Source organism: Eptatretus burgeri, chromosome 9 (assembly GCF_056783735.1).
Source record: "Eptatretus burgeri isolate ZD-2024b chromosome 9, Ebu_testis_v1, whole genome shotgun sequence".
NCBI lineage: Eukaryota > Metazoa > Chordata > Myxini > Myxiniformes > Myxinidae > Eptatretus > Eptatretus burgeri.
Genome location: NC_140969.1, coordinates 31,774,109 through 31,795,816, shown reverse-complemented (window position 1 = coordinate 31,795,816; position 21,708 = coordinate 31,774,109). Strand labels below are relative to the sequence as shown.

Sequence of the window (21,708 nt, the reverse complement as noted above, 5' to 3'; positions counted from 1 at the left end):
CTTGTCCCCGATTAATCCCTCCGACTTAACTTGGAGCATGATGGAGTAGATGGATCTGAAGGAGTGGAGAGGCGACTGAGGTTCCTGGTAAATCGTTGATAGCATTCTCTGTGATATCGGTGACACTCAGTAAGGGAATCTGGTATGAGGTCACAGGTACTCGTCATACATTGGATAAAACCGTTTCTCACCATCATTAAATAGTCTGTACCTGCAATAAAATTCATATAATGTCAAATATATTCATTGAGGAATACGGAGTGTTGATTTTGCTTTTATTCGAAAGATAGGGAATATATTGTTGTGGGCCGGGGACCGGTGGCGAGAACGACCGATAGGTGGGGGGAAGTTGCGTCGTCTCCCACCAGACTCACGGAATTGTAGGCCATCGCTCACAGATAACTCCATGAGGCGGTGGGTCGCTGAACTGACCGTGGACGCTAATACCTCCACCGCGTTGCGTAGGGTCTTTTTGTCTAGAACCAATTTACCTAATTAACCACGCGGTGTCGTCTACTGGGGAACCACGCCCTCGGCAAGTCTTGCTCGAACCGGGTCACTCTACCGACTGCGGTAGAGTTCCAACTACCTACTACCAACTCCGGTTCGGGTGCAGTCGAACGGAAAGCCATGCCGGCGGGGATGAGCAGGTTAAAGGGAACAAAGACCCAGCTAAAACTCAGATCCGAACCATGCTGGACCAATGAAAGAAAGGATGGAAACGAACTGGGAACATTTCTACAATTGTTTTATTTACAGCAAGAAGGACACAGAGCAAGCTTATCGCGGATATACAGGAGATTTACAATGATCGAAAACACTTATGCAGTTTTACTTAGCAGATGGCGCCACACACACAGACGAAAATAAAACCCAGGTGAATTCCAAGGAACCTCACAGCCAGGGAGAGACGAGCTGGGGTCGCGGCTCGGCTGGGTACCTGCACGTTGGAGGGAGAGGGTGCTCCGTGGTGCGGCACCTGCCAATGGTAGTGCAGCTCGGCCCGCAGTCACACGCATGGGGCTCGTATCCGCAGAGGAACCCGAGCGGAGTCCCAGGGCGGGGATTAGGGTCCCGGACAGGACCCAGCGAGAGACCGGGTTGAGGTCGGGTGTCCTCGGTCGTTATCGGAATCGACCAGACGGATCGCTCCACCAACGAAGAACGGCCATGCACCACCACCCACAGACTCGTGAAAAAGCTCCGTCAATCCTCCTCGTACACCGAACTCACGACTCCAGCAAAACTCCAACGAACGCCCCAGCGAATGCAAACTGAACTCCGACGAACGCACTTCTCAGAGGGTCCCTTTGTAGTCCATTGACCTCTCTCAGCGGGGCGGGGCCTTGGTCAAAACTGACGTCACTGTCCACCCTGATTGGATGGGGCTCCCATGGGTCCACCCTTTCTGGGCGGGGCCTCGGCTAGGCACCGGCGTGGCCCGCCTACTCCACACGTGTTTGGGGAAGGTGAATGACCGTGCAGCCACACTGCGTACGTTTGGGGAAGCCGAGATGGAACTGGAACAGCGAACGTGGAGATTTTGCCTCGGAAAAACGAGTCTCTGTAGACAGCGGGTGGACAGTGGATCGTGATGGGGGATGGGATATAAAGATGTATTACCCCAACTAAAAAAAAAACATCGCAACGCACCCCTTTGATTTCCCACTACACACAAGGAGGGGTTCTGTCGACACATATACTTAACGGCATAACTAACTTCGGGGCACCTGTATGTTTGAATGCATACTAGTGGGGCAGATATGCAACAAAAATTGCGAGATGTTCACATCCGGCAGAAAGTTTGAAATTTTGCATACAGGGGTATTTTGACATGCTGAGTTCAAAAATTGGCAGATCCAAGAGGTCTGACCAATGGACCGGCCGCCATCTTGAATTCCAATATGGCCACCATGACGAAACATTGAACATTACTATCTATGGTTCCAAGTGACCTATGGCCCTGAAATTTGGTACACAGGTGCATTTTGAGATAATGAATTCAATAATGGAAAAATTTGAAATGTATGACAAACCTTATGGTCGCCATTTTGAATTCCAATATGGCTGCCAAGACGAAATGTTGAAAATGCCTATCTTGGGTTCTAAATGACCTGTGGTGCTCAAGTTTTGTACACAAGGGTATATTGACATGCTGAGTTCAATAAGGCAATAATTTGAAATGTCTGACAAATGGTATGGCCGCCATTTTGAATTCCAATATGGCCGCCAAGACGAAATGTTGAAAATCCTGGGTTATTTGCAAAAGCAATACCAATTCAATGGATCCCTTGTTGACGAATCATATAACAACTCAAAGAGCTCATTTCAAAACATATTTCGTACCAGTTGGCAGCCATAACATGATGCAAGCTTTTTTGCATCCGCTTTACTTCTCCTACTGCTCATCTCAGAAGCATTGTCCAGAGCAGAAACATAGTTCTGTGCATGGTAGATTAGCAGTAGAACATTTGCAATTTCCAGCACACCGTTTTTTACACTTGCACTTGATCAGCTCTCGGCACCCTTTTGATGCCTCTGGCATTACTGTCCAAAATGGATGCCAGACATCATCTGCATTTTTAGCCCATCCCCAATCTGCAGGTGAAAGCAGTTCTGGGTTAGCAATTTGGGACTGTCCTCATATGTGACCGGCCTGAAAGACTGCCCTCTTCACATGTTGACGCAGTGCCTCTTTTGTCGGTGGAATATTTTCCGATTGCCGATTTCCCTGAGCAAACAGCTGCTTGCGTGCTTCGTTCACTTTCTTCAGAGGGGAAGTTCTACTGTACAGAACAACGAAGAACCTCTCTATGTTGTCCATGTCATCATCTGTTACTTCCGCTGGTGCATGTGAGAGATGATTGAAGACCTCCCCCAAGTTTGGCATGGAATTCCATATGCTCCACACAGTCTTTTTGCCAATCCCACATATGTCAGAAACAGTACGCAGGAATAGAAGCCCCCATGAGCGTTCAGGGCCAATGTGAGTCGCAATAGTGTGAGCAGCAATGTGCCTGAAATAGTTTCCATGTCTAAATGCCAACCACATTGCACAACCGTCCATAATGCTTGCTATTGCGATAGCCAACACAACCCCACATCCGTGTCTGTTGCATGAATGACGATAGTTCTGTACCCCTGCTGATATGCATGCCAAGCATGTAGCATCATTCGTGAATCAGCCTCTTCATGCGTACATGGTTGAATTTGAGAAGGGGGCTTTGATTTAACCTCTTCTTCAAAGGTTCTAAGAAGTGTTTTTCCCTCTGGAATAGGCATCGTTTGTAGGGCATCAGCAAGGAAACTGAATAATGTCTCTGTTGGAATCTACACGAAGGAAGCTGCTCCAGTTTCATGGCACAGATGTCTGTTCAGTCACATGGAGTGGTATGCCAGTGCCACGACCAAGCCTGGTGCCTTCTTTGAGACTGTCTGTTCTGTAGGTGTCCCACACCACATCAACACGCATCACAGTCCCCTCATTTAACTTTCGGGCAATGTACGGAAGGACCTGTTTCTGTGCATAGACACCAAATGTCCTGATCACACTGTTGCACTTCTGAGGCTCCAAATGATGGACTAAGGCAGCCCCATCGAAAATACGAACTTCTCCTTTGGGCGCATCACGAGGACGTCGTGCTAAAGCTTCCAAATAGGGCAAAAGATCAGCGTTGCCAGTTGGTGGCTGCATTGTATTGATACCTTCAGCCAATGTAGATGGCCACTCATGACACTCATATTCAAAAAATGTGTTAAGATCACAATCTCCAGTTTGGCAAGAAATGTACATTCGTGAGAAGAGCTCCACATTACTTTTCATACGTGTAATTCGCCTCAGACTTTCCAGGTGTTTTCTTGGGCTTCAATTTCAACAGTGGCAGATTGTTCTTTGAAATGCTCTCATAGAAATTGTCAGAAGGATCCTTGATTCGCTGCCCCACAAATCCGTCAAATTGTGTTTTGCCAGTGTCCTCCATGGATCGCACTGCGGATATCACTTCATCAGGCATGATGACCTTTGTGTCAAGCACATACAAGTCATTACTGTCTTCCGCAAACGGGTTTCCAAGTTTTTCAAATGAACCGATTGCATTATTGAGATCTGATGCAAAGGATTTCTGGACACTAGGCAATTGTTCGTGGTGGCGGACATCAGTTTGCCTCTGTCTTTGAAACTGGTCCTCAAACTCATTCAGGATTCTGGCTATTTCTGCACCAGCTTCCATCCACCGGCGAAGAGCCCCTTCATTCTCAGTAATTCCAATGACTCCACCATAGCGTTCTGCTGTTCGTGTATCTGATCGTGTGCCATAGCAGAGAACTTGTGTGATGACTTCTGAGTGACAAAGTTCCCCTTGACAAATTCACGATGGATATCCATGGAATCGTTTGAAAGTTCCTGAAGGTCTGTTACATGCACTGTCAACCATCTGGCGTAATGGTAATGGTCCATGGCAAACATCCACAGAATGATCGCTGTGAGAGTCTCCACATAGAGCGTGCTGTTGGCTTCCCGTTGTGATCTTATGAATGCCAAGAGAAGACACTCCAACAGCAGGACTTTATTCCAGTAGCAAAACTGGGGGTACTTTGTAGCCATCTTCTTGCTCCAAAGATCAAATGATTGTACAGTTTCACATGTTTTTCCGGTAGTCATCGTATGCCTTTCACTGCAGAGCGTACAACGCCGCTACTGTGACTTGGTGTGCCCATTGTGACCTCGATATTTGCGAACCTTTGTGAAGACTATCTGCTCTTCCCTCTGTTGTTACACCAGCACTGGTCATTACACTTGCCCAACCACTCCCCTCCAGGAAGCTGCCGATCACTTTCAACAAGGCCATCTCTACATGAAGTCCTCCCATCACAACAAACTTGTCTTCACCATATATACCTGACCAAGTCCATTGAATCTTCTTTGCAATTGCATAGAGTGGTTGATCAAGGGTCAGAACTGGAACTTGTCCGGGGTTTACTAGTTCTGTCGCCTGCTTGATTAAATTCATTCCATGCTTCGCCATTGCCAATGTGTGAGCACTCTCGCGGAACTGAGGTAGCAGTCCTGTAATTGCAGGAAGCCGAGGAACTTCAACCTGCAGATTTGCCATGTATGCTGACCAGGAGATATTATTTTCACTCTCAAGACCTTCCTTCTCCTGCAGACTTTGTACAAACGAAAGCCACTGACTCTTTGTCCTGTATTCTGGAGGACACACTTGGAGTGGATGGACCTTTTGGTTTTCTTGGAAATGCTTCAGGAGGCACATCACTGTAAGATGCAGGAAGGGCAGCTATGGTTTTGGAGCGCTGTTTGTTCTCATTCTCAGTGACATTCTCATGATTTCGAATGCTGCCACTTTTGTCATGTGAAACATGTTGTGTCAGTGATAACGCGGTTCCATGAAATGAACTTTGTGCTGATGCTGATGGTGGGTTGTGATCTATGTTGTCCAGGTTGCCTGTTGTGAATATTCCACTTCGCAATTTTGGTGGACACACGACGCCGTCATGTTTGTATATTTCTATGACTCTGTTGGCCTCATCTGTGGATACCTCCAGTATGCGATCATAGGAAACACACAAACCATGTTGAAAAAGAACATCAACAAGATCCTGTTTCCTTGTTTTGCTATGAATGAGAAGACCCAGGTAAAGTGACTGATGTTTCACGTTTCAAATTGTGACGTACTGCTGTAGTTTCCAACCTTCTTCGCTTCAGTGTTGAATGTTACAAGTTGAGTTAAGGATTGCACAGAGACGCCTCCCTTGTTGTTTGCGTACGTTTGTACCAGCAAGAATCATTTCCATCAACGCTGCCAATGATGGTGGTGAGTTGTTCTATGATTTAACTAGGGATCCATTGAATTGGTATTGCTTTTGCAAAATATCTTTGCGCACAATCTGGGCAGCTCTCATGAGAATGACTGCGTCGTTGTCAGCGCTTTGTCTACAAGCATGCAATAAAGCTTCACCAATGTCCTCTTTGAATGACAGTACCACTTCATGGTTGCTCTTATGTGCCTCAAGTTGCGGAAGGTGTCTGAGAAGCTTGTCCTTAAGGTGAGTTGAATTAATCCTCTGAGATAGCCTCCCAGTTGTGCCAGACGTTCTGTATAATATAAAGCTTTGTGAGATCGGCTAACTTGGAAGTGCAACTGTCATCTGTACACTTCATTTCTTCCAAATACGATATCAATTCGGCCAAAGCTACTGATTCTGGTGGCATATTTTGACTTGAACTGGCTTCCTCATTCTTTCTTACAAATAATCTGTATCGAGTGTGGAGAACAGTCATGCACTTCTTGTGATAAACAGCATCTGATGCCGTCATATCACCTACAGACAATCTAGCCAGGAGTTTTGTATCCCTCAATTCTGTTGCCATCAATCGAACATTGGAATCTACATTTTTTGTTGCCGCTCTGTGGACTATTTCTTCATTACTGATAATGCTATCACAAAAGAAACATGTGCTAGCGGTACTCTGTTCAAAGGATGGAGATTTGAAACTTGTTCTGAGTCTTTTAACAGGCGAGTAAGTTTCTTCACGAAGTTTAAGGTCTGAACTTTGCTTTCTTCCCCTTGATTCAGCCCTGGTCACATGAGAGCTGCTGCACTGCACATAACAGTTTTTGTGCCATTTGGCAGCATGCGCAGCTAGGGTTTCTGCAATACCGCAACCATCATCTAGTCAGGAAACGTTTATCCCGCAAGGCACCTAAGTCATTCAATGCCTTGAGATTTTGAGCAAGATTCTCATAGACGTCTAGACACGACTGATTGCTGCCCTTACGTGCATTTCTTCGTGGTTCATTTTCAGAACGTTTCTGGCAAAGAGCGCAAATGTTCCAGTCTGTTGGCATTGGAATTGTTGACGATGTTTTCTTCGATTTCGACATTGGATCTGAAAGAGAAAAAAAAACATAAAAAAATAAATTATTGGAATGTCATGTGAATGTTCAGTTCTGGCAGAAAGTGTTAAATTTCGCATACAGGGGTATTTTGGGGCGCTGAATTTCCCAAATTTTACTGCCTTCAAAAAAATTACAAACCCATCAGTAGATTTGAGATGCAACAATTTTCCAGTTATCATAATAATGCTCAAATGATTTAACATTATGACATTACCGTACACTGTGCTATTAAAGCAATGAAAACATCGGTTTTTTCTTGGTGGCCATATTGGAATTTAAAATGGCGGCCATACCATTTGTCAGACATTTCAAATTATTGCATTATTGAACTCAGCATGTCAACATACCCTTGTGTACCAAATTTCAACGCCACAGGTCATTTAGAACCCAAGATAGGGATTTTCAACATTTCGTCTTGGCGGCCATACTGGAATTCAAGATGGCGGCCGGTCCATTGGTTAGATCTCTTGGATCCGCCAATTTTTGAAATCGGCGCCCCAAAATACCCCTGTATGCGAACCTTCACACTTTCTGCCGGAAATGAACATCTTTTTCACATATCTGCCCCACGATACGGTTCTGAGAACTGTAACAATATATTCAAATGTATACAATTTCATTTAAATTTAATGTACAACACTATTAGAAATATACAGATGATCAGAATGCAATTATCTTCAATTTGATGAATCATACATGTATATTTGATATGATTTGGGCCTTCTGCATGCCATTTTGTTTCCATCCACAAATTAAATTCGACGCAAGTCGATAAAAGTATAATTTTAGGGTACCCCTATTCAAAAGGTCAAAACAGGTAGTGCATCCCAAAATTTTCAATGTTAACATTCATATTAGTGTTCAGAATATCCAGGAGATTCAGAAAAACATAGGTTTGCTTGGAGGTGATGGGGGGGGGGGTGCACTGTGGCCATATCTGGCCCATGGCCTTTGTTATTTTCCATGGAAAACAGCTCGAATAATTGGAATTTTTTTTCTTGGTTTTGTTTCCATATAAATATTTTTGAGACAAGTACTTTGATACTGGATAATTTTCAGACAAAAATAAATTGCAAGGAATGACAAGGAAATTGGATGCAGGAGGCCATTTGGCTCATCATGCCTGTGCCACATCATGCCTGCGTATCTACTAGAACACACCAGCGGAGTGTTCACTTACCAAGTTTCTTGTAGAGTGCTGGCCAAGTGGCTTAAGCACTCCATTTGAAACCGTTGGATGCTTGGTAAAGCGCAAACCATCTGCTTAGTAGTTGAACACATTCCTGATTACATTATTCCATCAAAATGACTCAATTTCATTGGTTGAATGTCGGAGTAGTAGGGATAAGAAGTGTCACAGGCTCAAGGGCACATTGGTGTTAAAAATATAAATGTTGCATATTTTTTTTAAATATCAAATTTTTTTTTAGGGTGAATAATATACATCGGATGCACACTACCCCTTGTCAAGACCCACAGACATCACCCATCCATACTTAAGCTCCGTTGAAATAGTGTCAATATCCCTGTACTTTTATTTATTCGAATGCCGCCAATGGCTGCTTGGCTGCATCATTAGATCCTCGTGGAGGATCTCTAAGTCTGACTCACGTTGTTCTTCTTGTGGACTTTTGTTTCACAGCCTACAGTTTTCATCGAAACTTCCTGAAACTTGGCATATATATGTAAAAATACCCTGCGCAGACAGTAACAATCTCAGATTTTGAAAATTCCTCCTAGAAAAAAAAAAGTTATGACGTCAAAATATCTCCGCTAATGGAAATCGCCGAAAAATTATCTCTGAAACTAGGCAAGCTTTTTGAATTCTGTTTGCGGGAATCAAACAGGGCATTAGCAGAGATGAATTACCACACATATGATACATCACTATGACGTCATATCAATTTTTATGACGTCATCATTAAGAGGACGAGGATCTTAGCTCATTAGAGCTTGTTTTCTGGGAGAGTGGCTGTGCTGCTGATGCAATGCCCCATTACCAGCATGCTGGTGCTAATTTCACAGACGTTGGAAGGATGACAGGCTGAGTCAACCTGTCTGGTGTCAATTCAAGAGCGAGACAGGCAGCTTGAACTCAAGACCCTAAGATCTTAAGCTAGCCACCAGAGCCATTAAGCCAACACTAGACTGTATCCCTATATGATCGTACCCCTATACCTGGAATACTTCTTGGTACCGATTGAATTCCAATTTAGACGTTTGTACACTTTCTGCTGCCACTACCTCTCCAGGGAGACCATTCCATGCATCAACTACTCTCTGAGGGAAAGACCCCTGCCTTATTACATCTTAACTCCCCTCTTAATCTCAGGCTATGGCCCCTAATCCTATCAATAATAATTCTGCACATATTTGTCTATACCCTTCATTACCTTTTAACATACAAAATAAACCAATGTCACCCGCAGGGTAACCCGTATCTTGCCAAAGGTGACCACGTGTAACTTCTTTAAGGTCACACTGAGGTGAACAGAGCTGCTATCCAGCAGGAGCGACTCCTTGAGGAATATCTGCCTACGAGAGATTCCGATGAGAATCGTTCTACAGAGTAACCATGAATAATATGTTTGCCTCATAATGTCTCAAGCTTGACATATCTGGAAAGCACTCATCATGGTGTTCAATTTGAGGTACGACACGATATGGTTCCTAAAACTTGAAAATTTGACCTTGGGGTCAAATATGTTTGACCTCAGGCGCTAACCATGAAGGTCAAGGCCAATCACCACCAAACACTAACCAGCTGAGCGCCAGACAATACTACATTCCCATAAAGTTGAGACGATTCGATTAAAATTACTCAAAAAAATAAGGGTTTCGTCGACTCCCCAGATTTGCGACAAAGTGACCTTGACCTTCATAATTTTATGCGCTGAAAGGGACCTCTATAGGCCTCTGATATGCGAAGTTACAAAAATTTCCAATGATAACTGTAATCTGCAGAATTTTTTATACGTGATTACAGACAAACAAAAAAATAAAAAAAAATAAAAAAAAACATACAAGCTGACTAACATATCTTGCAAAAACTTCGTTTTGGCAAGATAATAATATCCCCTCGTAACCTTTACAACTTGCAGATTAATAACTTTAGAATTTACCCTTCAGAACCCTTTCTCTCAAGCAGTGCTTTTACAGCGAAGGTTACACATGTTTGCTGTCATTGCTGACTATTTTCTATTAAAATTATGACAAGTTTCTGTGAAGTCAACATAGCATGATCAGGGAGCAGAAAGCGTAACTTATTCCACCGTTTCAACCTGGGAATGCCCGTTTGCTTTTATGAGAGGGAAGAGGGTTGGAGTAAAGATGGGACAGCTTTGGAAGTGTGGGGTTGAGAACTTTTGATGGGAATGGCAGGGATAATATCGCAATTTCCAGTCTGTCACATAAAAATCGTTTTGTCACATAGAAAATCCATTTTTGTCACATATTTGGGGGTTTTAGATGCACAGATTGGACAAGCCAGGATCACATTTTAACATTCTTTTCATTCCAAACAACTCAACATTCTCGTAATTCCACAATGTCGCTCATTTCAATTCTGTAATACCGGGGTACCAGTTCATCGGAAAGCTCAGGAGGAAAGTGCTATTTCTTTTTCTTCAGGTTATTCAGTTCTTTATTGGCCCCATCTAGTATTTTTTTGGCATTCTGGATGGTAGCATTCGCAGCCACAACTTTGGTGACTAAGTTCTCAGATTCTCCCTTCACTGCATTGTCGAGCATCGTCATGCCCTCCCGCCAACAGTGCTTCAGCCCTCCTTTTCTTGGCCAGAATTTGAACCTCCTGCTGAAGAGTCGTTCGGAGCAGCTGCTTCCGCTGGTCATTTTGTGGCCAGTCTCTCCCATTCAATTTGCATCATAAACGCCGACCTTGCTTTCCGAGCGTTTGATATCAGTTCCTCCGAATAAGGCAGCATCTGTGGTTTGTTATCAAATCTCTTAATATTCTAACTTATTGTCCACAGTCCATTGATGCGAGGCATAGTGAGCCGGGTGTGATGAGATGTGAGCAATAGTTTGTTCTTACTGAACCCCCTCTCAACATCGGCATTGCCATGATTCAATGTGAGGGCTATCCGAACCAATGTCATCAGATTGGCATATTTCAACTGACCACTAGGTCTTTTCATATTGCAGACTCTGTACCAGTACACATCAACTCTTCCATTGACATTTCCCACATTGGTGTCGGTGTTGTTCTCATCCGAATCTTCGTCTTCGGAAGTGCTGACCTGTGGATTATCGGTGTTCCAGTCTTCCAGTATGTCCTCGCTCGAGTACTCCAACCACTCATCAGATACTGCGTCAATTTTATCTCTCGAGAACATTTTGATGCCAATGGCAACGCGCTTGATGGCTTGCTTCGCTGATTCAGACTGCCGAGCTAAAGGATGAAGAACTTGTAGGTCATGCAAGAGCTGGTTGTCCATTGGGAATGTTTTGAGGAGTTTACTGATCGCCTCTGAATAAAATAGTTTGGCTCTCTTGAAGAAATCCAGATAACTCCCCTCGGATATCCTTTTGGATTCTCTCATGGCTTTTATCTCCCGTGAAGCCGCTTCTCCGATGTACACTTTTGGAAGCCAGACATCACGATTCATGAGATCGATGCTTCCAAGTTGCTTTTCTGTCTTTCGACCAATAGCGCCTTCGGTCAGGGCGAGTCACATCAGGGATAGGATCAGTGTTCATTTCATCGTAGACAATGTGGATGAGCGGGCCCTCACTCTGTATCAACTTATTGAAATGGTTGAACATAGACAGGATGGATTTCATGAACAGCAGTTCACACTTGAGAATCTTGTTACTCAAAACACCGCAGATCCTCTTGATTCTGTCGTTCCCCCTCTCTGTCAGTAAGAGTTCTGAGAAAATACCCTGTCAAAGCCAGAAGTTGCTCCATCAGTCTTTCTGTGACGTCTTCCAATACTATCCATCGCGAAGACACATGTCATTTAATGCCCTTGGATTTCTGCACAGCCTCGCAGTCTTCTCTCCTAGCAGCTGAGTATTTTAAAAGATAGAATACATCAATACCTATACATTCAATCTCAGAGCCTAATTTTTCGAATGCACTAGAAAAGGCGTTGTGGCTTTTGTGCAAGTTGCACGTGCCAATATTGATCATTTTTGGATCGATCTCTTCCAGAGCCTTTTTCTGCAGAGATTTCATGACATTCGGTCCATAGGAAGGAAATTTGCAACAACCTGTCATGGTACAGACCGCTGAGAGATCGAACAATGTTGTCCTTGAATTTAGCAGCATCAGCATGACATCTCAAATGACTCCAGATGTTCTACACGAACACGATCACTCTTTGCTGGCCAGTAACGGACGATCACATCGAAGTCTCCAATGTTTAGCAGTTGTTGCCTCATCAACCTGAATACTGTATGCTGGAGCAAAGTTCCTAATTTCATTTTCAATTAGAGTATGCATATATGGCCCCATTCCATCCGAAACTACATACACAGTCTTGTCTGAAGCGCATTGGAACGCTTTCACGATCTTCGAGTCAGGAAACATAGCGATCATAGAATCCGAGTCGAAAGGACAAATTATTCACTGAAACATTGGCACACCATAGTTTCCGCATAGGTCACATTGTTATTTAAGCTCCGCTTTTGCCAGTCTTCCCGTCTATCATCAGCACCCACGCTGCCACTAGCAAAACAGGTCTGTATATTCCTCTGCGTATCTTCTAGTCACTTCAATTTTCGATCATCACCCAAATTGTTTTGTCTTCGCTTGATATGTGTACCAGTCTTGGAATGACGGATAAGCTGGTCCTTCCCCCTCTGAGCAATGCTCACGATCTCCTGACAAAGAAGACAGTGGACGGAGTGATTGTCGTGGGGTTTCGCCCAGTTTTGTATCGGGTCTTGATTGGAGTCCTCCCCATCCAACATGGACACTTTGAAGGCGGTGTTCCTTTTACTTATGATCGACAGCTGAAAAAAAAAAAAAAACCCTCGTGATGCCTGACAAAATAATTTTTTGTGGTCATATAGTGTACTTCAACCACAAATGAAGTGCAACACCCATAATAATGTTCAGCAATTATTGTTCAATCGATATGTTATTTCGTGTTATTGATGAAAAACACCAGTCTGGGCTTTGTTGTGCAGAAATTAACGAGACATGTTAGCAGCAGACTAACGTCTGATAAAGCAAATTCTGAGCACAAAACATCATTGGAATTCAAGGACCACAAAAATGCTCCTAATTTCATAATGCATCTCTATTTCCTGCTTTGTCCTATTACTACATAATGCCCCCACTTTGAGGACGACCGTCCCATCTAAAGCCCTTACACACGTAGGCTGGAACCGAGACGAGACGGCCATCCAATTTCGGTCCCAGATTAATCTGAGCAATTTTATGTTGTGGTCCTTAATTTCCATACATTTGGCGTCGGACATCTAACATATGTTTTTAGTCCAGGAATCTGCACAATAAGCGTAAATGTTCAGCATCGAATGACAGGAGGCAAGCCTGGTGTTGGCTTAGTGGTTAGGGTGGTGGCTTGGGATCCCAGGGTCCCGAGTTCAAGCCCCGTTGGCTGCTGAATTAACACCAGGGGGTTGACTCAGCCTGTCATCCTTCCGAGGTCGGCGAAATGAGTGCCAGTGTACTGGTCCCGGTGTATGCCCCGGTTAGAATAGGTGTACCATATCCCTGTGTGTCGTAAGAGGCGACCAGGGTTGGCGTCAGGAAGGGCATCCGGCCATAAAAAACATTTCCTCAAGAAAAAGCCAAACCCCTGCACAGCAGGGAAAAATGGCTGTAAAAACGGTCATTTATTATTATCGAATGACAGGAGGCGTAGTGATGAAATAGCTACGGGCTGACAGTCAGGTCTCTAATTAACATGGTTACATACAGCATAGTCGATCACTCTTGTCTGGTTAGATATTCCTTTTTGAAAAAAAGGAATACTTGTAACCAAGAACCCTTTTAGCTCCTGGAGTTTCCCGTTCCAGTGTAAGCAAAAAGTATTATTAACTGAAGTGTTAATGCAAAGAAGTCTGGGGTATAAGTGATAAACAAACAAACAGAAACCGCGACATCAGTTATAACAAAGCGCAAAAATGAACAAAACTTGACGCGAGAATGTGTGTTGATCTTAACACTCACCTTGCTGATGGTGACCACCGATAAAAAGTTTGCTCCAGAGGATAGTCATTGTGATATATCTGGTACAAAGCTGGCGTGGACACAACTCTGTCAAATGTGCCACAATTCTCTCAACACTGTCACATAAAATCTGTTTTGTCACAGAATGTCACACTGTATGATCCCTGGTGGGGGGGGGGGCATGAGGGGTTGTAAAATCAAATGTAGGCATGGATGAATGCCTTCTGGTTGGGAGGGGAAGGGTAAGACCAAGGCTTTTTTGTGGAGGAATTGTCGGGTGTGTGTGCGTTTCACACAAATCACCCTACAGGTAATGTGCAAGTGAAGTACAAAACGAGCAGAATGTAAATTTGCTGAAGATAGACATCAGTTCCTTTTCTGAATTGATAACATTCAACATTTTCTCAAGTCCCATGCATAAAGAAGAAAAAAGTTTTTAACAACAGAATACCCAGCATGCAATACTGGATCTCATTAAAAGAATTTTTTTTTTTTTAATCAAGTCTTCATTTCAAGGATTTTAAAGAGTTACCTCTTTTGAGAATTTCCACAGCAACAGTCATTTGGAAGAGGAACACAAAGTGAGAGCCAAAGTTGCATCAAGATACTTTCTTCACGACACCAGTTGTAGGCCACCTCATTCAAAATACAACAGCTACAGAAAAAGGAACAAGTATTTTATCGTCAGTTGATAAATTAAAGAAGGGGACTTGAAACAATGAAAAAAAAACAAAGGTTAATTCAAGCAACTGGGACAAAATGGGACATCAGAATAAAATTTTTAAAAAGGTTTTCATGGACCAGTCTTGGTCACTGGTCTTCAATTGGGTAAACGGCAATAATCATCATCATCATCCCAAAGTACGAAAACAATGAAATAGTTTGTGAGGAAATAAATCTCCAGAGCATCTTCTTACCTTCACCTCAATGTCCGATGTAAAGACTCCCACGTCAGAAATCACCGACACAACGGACGGAGCCGTGAACTGAAAACACAAACAACTTGGAATTTATTTTTGCGAAAAAAAAAATATATTTAATCGGACAAAGGTGAAGTCAATCTATAAAATTACAAAGACGATTGTAAAATAAAAAATAAAAAAAATCACTTTGGCAAGCTGGTTGAGCAGCACGTTTGGCGCTCAGACGAGCAACATGGCGCCTCGGTGTCTGGAGCACGTGGGGCGAAAACGGCGCCAAAAAAACACGATCATCACAAATCGGACTTCTCACTCTCATTAACAAAAAAAAACGCCTTTCATTCATTAAATCGTCTGTTACACCAACTTGATCGGTTCGGGAATCAATAACACGATGGGCCGCGGAACTTCATCGAAGCATCCACAGGACTGTAGATCGGATTGAGTGAAAGGAAAGCGGAACAAGACGACAAAGGAACTCACAGAGCGGATTGGAAGAGCCAGTCGTGAGGGGGGAGGGAGTACTCGGTCCGGCAGGCCTACACTCCCAATGAGGGAGGTAACTGCGGTCGGGTGTGTAAATGGACGTGGAGGGAGTGAGAGACATGATAGAGGCAACGTATACCAATGTCGCAATATATGGATAACACGTGCAAACAAACACAAAATAATTAATTAATATATTTAATTAAGTCAGCTCCCAGCGACACGAACCTCTCCTTGTGAACACCGGCTTCACCCTCGGCCCTCTTAAATGGTTTGGCGAATCGCCGGAAGAGCCACCGGAAAATGAAATATTTCCCCGTATATTATTCTATGGACTTTCCATCCTCCCCTTTATCGCCCAGAATTACACGAGCTGAATGGAAGATCAATAAAAAAGTGCTCACGTGAACTTTACTGTGAACAAACTGACCATTAGACAACGTTTGGTAAATTACAATGTGTCAAAAGTCCATGACGGTGTTATTCGTCGCGGTGTCATATTCCACAGGATCACCGCCGAGTGTGAAAACACCTCGAATAATTGGCATTTTTTTGCTTGTTTCTCGGCTTTGTTTTTCCACATGAATATTATGAGACGAGTAGTTTGATTTGATGAACCAATGTGAATCCTGACTAAAATTCGCGGAGCGGTGTTTGTGTGTTCGTTTGTCAGCACGTGTGTCGTGTCGCGCCGCCTCCAGTATTGGGAGTCTCGGCCATTTACAACGCAGTATTTCCTGTCCGCACGATTTTCCAGTGCTGTGAGATGTTTTAAATTATAAGCAGTCGCCGTCACTTGTCCATACACCGCCCAAATACAGCTTTGCGTCAGAAGAGCATGTTGTGTGTTTGGAACACGATCGCCCGTCGGGCAGGTACTCTCCGAGCTTCCACATCACCTTCACAGACGAAAAATAAATCACAAGGAAATGAGACGCACGAGGCGGCCATTCGGCCCATCATGCCTGTGCGACACGAACACTTCATACACGAGAAAGGAGGCGGTTACGAGGAGATATCGTCGAGATGTTTAACATAATGAAACGTGTCGATAAAATAAGTGCAGATGAATTAATTATTCAACAGAGGAGACAGTGACAGGACCAGGGGTCATAGACTGAGAGTAAAGAGGGGAGTTAAGACGGTAGTAAGGTCGGGTGGTAGTTAATGCATGGAATGGTCTCCCTGGACAGGTAGTTGTAGCAGAAAAAGTAAATAAGTTTAAATAATAACAAGTCTGGAGACGGCGATGGTTCACGAGCAATGCACACGGTTCGCCTTTTTTTATTGTTTGACCTTCGAGGGGACGCCACGGGCAAACTGGCGGGAATCGGGAAAAATGTAAATGATGAAAGTTGTAGTACTCGAAGAGCACGACTTACATACCAACTTTCATTAGAAACAGTTGAAAACCCGAGGAGCTCGATGCCCAATTTATTGATTTTTTTGACATTTTCTAAGTCCATGACCTTGTGACCTTGACCTTGGGACGAAAATGAAAAATCGAGCTCCGTGGGGCTATGCAGATGCTATTGGGCTAACCAAATACCGAAAACCCCTGCCAGATTCGACAAACCCCCTCGGAGAAAATGTAACTTGAAACTGGCTTCCCCCTAAAAACACATGTTTTTTGGGCGTGGCTCCGCCCATAATGGGCGCAGCACGCCCATTCTCAGGAAAACACAACTACATCATGATATAAACCTCCCACCAAAATTTTATCAGGATCGGATCAAAACTCACGGAGCTGTGCTCGGGACAGACACACAGACAGACAGACATAACGAATATAGTGGTCACTTACTGACTCGTGAACCAATAATATAGATCGGCTGCACATTACTCCTTCACAAGACTCACTCACAAACATCACACAGCACAGATGTACACGTAATCGCCCGTCCACATTCAGGGTACCTTCAAATCATGTCAGTATCCCTCCCTGGACTTCCGATACGTCCAGGTACAGATTGAACTCCAATTTAAACTTATCGACTGTTTCTGCAAACCACGACCTGTCCAGGGAGACATTAAGGGCATGCATTAACTGGAAGGGCACTCGGTAGGGCGCATAGCCCGGCCATATAATGCCTGATCCACGAGAACGTATCGGGAACCTATACGTTTTTGAAATACCATGCTTTTTATCGTTTAAAGTTTTTGGCCCAATTTATCAATGATGAAGAATCACTAAAACAAATTATAGTCGTCGGATCCAGATCCGGATCTTCAGCAAAATCTAATCAGTTCGTCCTTGCCACACACCGAACCTGTCCACAAAATTTCATCCGAATCCATCCACAACTTTGTGAGACATTTAATACACAAACAAATAAATAAACAGACAGAAAGGAATGAAAACGTAACCTCCTTCGACCTTCGGGGCAACTACTCTCTAAGTGAAAGACCCCTGCCTTACAACTACTCTCTAAGTGAAAGACCCCTGCCTTACAACTACTCTCTTAGTGAAAGACCCCTGCCTTACAACTACTCTCTGAGTGAAAGACCCCTGCCTTACTATCATCTTAACTCTCAGGCTATGGCCCCTGATCCTATCACTGTCGACTCAGCTGAACAATTCTTCTGTATGTATTTTACCTATAAAATACATACACATCGATACCTTTCTTTATCTTAAACATCTTTATCATATCTCCTCGTAACCACCTCCTTTCAAGTGAATAAAGCCCTGTCTCCTTCAGCCGCTCCTCATAGCTGAGTCTAGCTCGGCCCGGAATCAATCTAGTAGTCCTGCGCTGAACCCTCTCCATGGCATCGATGTCCTTCCTGAACTATGGTGACCAAAGCAACACACAATATTCTAGATGTGACCCTCACTAAATTCCTATAAAATGTTAACACCACCTCTTTTGATTTATAATTGACCCCCCTCCGAATACAACCTAAAACCCTATTTGCTTTACCGAGAGCTGCGACCTGCTTACCTCCCGTATCTATTACCACCCCCAGATCCTTCTCCTGTGTGACACGCTCCAAAATTACCCCTTGCATCCTGTAATCTCGATTTTCATTGTTCTCTCCCATCCCCAACACTTGCTCAGATTAATCTCCATCTGCCAATCTTTTACTCAATCTATACAAGTATCAATACTTTCCTGTATCTGATCACCACCTCCTCTGCTATCCACCTTACCTCCAAGCTTTGTGTCATCTGCACATTTGGAAAGCTTACTCTTTACCCCATTATCCAAATAGTTGATGTAAATAATGAATAGTAATGGTCCGAGTACTGATCCCTGAAGTACCCCTCTACTTACAACCTCCTAGCAAGAAATCCTCCCGCTCGCAGCCACTCTTTGCTTCCTCCCACTAAGCCAGTTTGCAATCCAGTTAGCTACCTGACCAGCCACACCACAAGCCCTCACTTTAGCTAACAACCTCTGATGTGGTACCTTATCAAATGCCTTCTTAAATTCTAGATATACTATGTGCACTGCCTTTCCCTCATCCACCCAATCAGACACTGCTTCATAGAACTCTAAAAGATTTGTTAAACAGGGACTACCTTTGATAAACCCATGCTGACGACCATTAATTAGTTTGTATTTGTTTAAATGGTTCCTCATCTGGTCCTTAATTAATGTCTCCAACACCTTCCCCACAACTGAAGTCAAACTAACAGCTCTATAGTTTCACAATTCTTCTCTGGATCCTTTCTTAAATAATGTTGTTACATTTACGACTCTCCAATCCTCCAGTTCCTGTCCTGACTCCAGGGAACTATTGAAAATATCCGTTAACATCTCGCTTACCTGCTCAGCCACCTCCCTCAATACTCTCGGGTGCATATTATCTGGACCCGGAAACTTATCTACTCCAAGATTTCCAAGCTGTTCTTTTACTTCCTCCACTCCAACCTAGATCTTCTGTAAAAGCCCTTCCTCACCTCCTAGATATACACTCAGCTACTGGCAAGTCTCCAGACAGTTATTGTGTAAAAGTTGAAGCAAAATACCTGTTTAACAAGTAAAAAAAAAAGACAGAATGTCATCGCCCCCGTTGTTTTAGTAATTTTGCAGTATGGAGTTAAAGGGCTAGCCCAAATTTATGTACAACTAAAATGGCTGCTAATCTACCAGTAGGCCATTTTTGATCAGATCGCAAAAGAAAGTGAGGGGCACGTGTATGCCATCATGTACTGTGCTTGTGCTACGTTTGAGCAAAATCGGGCCATACCTGTCTGAGAAATGGTTGAGGACACATTTAAGTAACAAAATGGCCATCAGTAAGCCATCTTGGATCGGATCTCCAAAATAAATGACATGCAGATATAAGAAAGCCCGGTGTTGGCTTCATGGTTAGAGTGGTGGGCTTTTGGGATCTGAGGGTCCCGAGTTCAAAATCCCGCTTTTCCGTTGAATTAATACCAGGTGGGGTTCACTCAGCCTTTCATCCTTCCGAGGCCGGCAAAATGAGTACAAGCTTGCTGGGATGATTGAGCCATTCAAGTATCCTGTGTTGGAGTGGCGACCCATCCAGGATTGTGCCAAATAGCCCAAGAGACTGTTTCGGCAGCACTAACGCTCTGTACAGAGTATGGTCCCAGTATGTGTGTGTGTGTGTGCGTGTGTGTGTGTGTTCGCATATGTAAACCATCATTCATTATCTAGGTGCCAAGCTTGAACAAAATTGGTGAATGCATATCTGAGAAATGGTTGAGGACGTGTTCAACATTGGGTTTTTTACAAATAAAATGGCTGCCAGTCAGCCATCTTGGAAAAAAACAATGACGTGCATATGTAAAACCATTATTCTTTATCTGTATGCCAAGTTTGAACAACATCAGGAAATGCATGTCCGAGAAATGGTGGAGGACGTGTTCGACATCAGGTTGTTTTTTGTTTTTACAACTAAAATGGCCACCAATCGACCATCTTGGATCTGATGTAGAAAATAAACGACGTCCATATGTATACCATCATGTGCTTTTTTGTGCCAAGTAGGAATAAAATTGGTCCATACATGTCTGAGATATGGTTGCGGATGCACGCATGCATGGACACGAAAATCAAGACCAAATCCAGAAGCCCGTGTTTCAGACCAAGTCCAATGGGGGCTAATAAGCCTGCCAACGGGGGCAATGGGGGCTCACACTCTCCACTCTCCTTGTGCTATTCCTCGAAGGGCCCACACTGGTCCTAACCTGTTCTTTTCCTCTTATGCACTTAGAGAATGCCTTGCTATTATGTTTAATATTCTTAGCCATGTCCTTCCCAAGCTCTCTTTTGGCTTACCGAGTTATTTTCTTAACTTGCCTCTGTTTACTCCGATAGTGATAACAATCTAGCTCCAGTCCTGTTATTTTATACCTAACTAACAAAGGTACCTCGCATTGCCGAGTAACGCCAGGTCCCTCCTCCCACCGCACCCTCCAGACTCCCACCGCATGCCCCCTCCCTCCAGACTCCCACCGCATGCCCCCTCCCTCCAGACTCCCACCGCATGCCCCCTCCCTCCAGACTCCCACCGCATGCCCCCTCCCTCCAGACTCCTATCGCATGCCCCTCCCTCCAGGCTCACACTTCACCCCTTCCCCCTCTTCACCTCCACTCTCTAACCCACCTTTCTTCTTTCCCTCTCCTCTCCTCCCTCTCCACCACCCTAACTCCTCACTCCACTCACCCCCTTCCCTTCCACCCAATCTTAGGCTATGTCAGCGACAGTGGAAATGTCAAGTAATGCGAATTAATAACCTCAGCAATCCCCCCTCAACCTCTCCTCCCCTACACCCACACTCTCCTCTCCCCACTTTCCCCTTCCCTCCCCTCATCCCCACTCCACTCTCCCCCAATTTCAAAGGGGTCCTTTCTATCGTATTACAAAAGCTTTCAATGCAGTTACGGTGTAACTCCCTTCCCTTTCCTCCCCCCTATCAATAGACTGATGTTCTTGTGTTTTTTTTTTTGTTTTTTTTTTTTTTTGTTTTTTTCTCTCTCTCTCTCTCTCTCTCTCTCTCTCTCTCTCTCTCTCTCTCTCTCTCTCTCTCTCTCTCTCTGTCTCTCTCTCTCTCTCTCTCTCTCTCTCTCTCTCTCTCTCTCTCTCTCTCTCTCTCTCTCTCTCTCTCTCTCTCTCTCTCTCTCTCTCTCTCTCTCTCTCTCTCTCTCTCTCTCTCTCTCTCTCTCTCTCTCTCTCTCTCTCTCTCTCTCTCTCTCTCTCTCTCTCTCTCTCTCTCTCTCTCTCTCTCTCTCTCTCTCTCTCT

At 44.0% G+C, this 21,708-nt stretch overlaps 1 protein-coding gene across 13 annotated transcripts in view; it reads right to left on the bottom strand.

The window, feature by feature from the left end:
• LOC147019845 (uncharacterized) overlaps positions 1 to 20,876 on the bottom strand; it is a 57,083-nt gene extending 36,207 nt beyond the window's left edge. The window contains exons 1-7 of one of the 13 annotated variants that reach the window (XR_015061532.1): positions 15,717 to 15,800; positions 15,486 to 15,565; positions 15,000 to 15,068; positions 14,615 to 14,737; positions 14,083 to 14,246; positions 6,797 to 6,907; positions 1 to 139 (exon numbers count right to left, since the gene is read on the bottom strand). Coding sequence is in view for 4 of the 13 variants with exons in the window: in XM_085894616.1 (XP_085750742.1) it covers positions 31 to 139; positions 6,797 to 6,907; positions 14,083 to 14,131 (269 nt within the window). In the remaining 9 variants the exon portion in view is untranslated. The other 12 variants (XM_085894616.1, XM_085894619.1, XR_015061531.1 and 9 more) reach the window with 12 other exon arrangements.
• Positions 20,877 to 21,708: the final 832 nt, after the last annotated feature.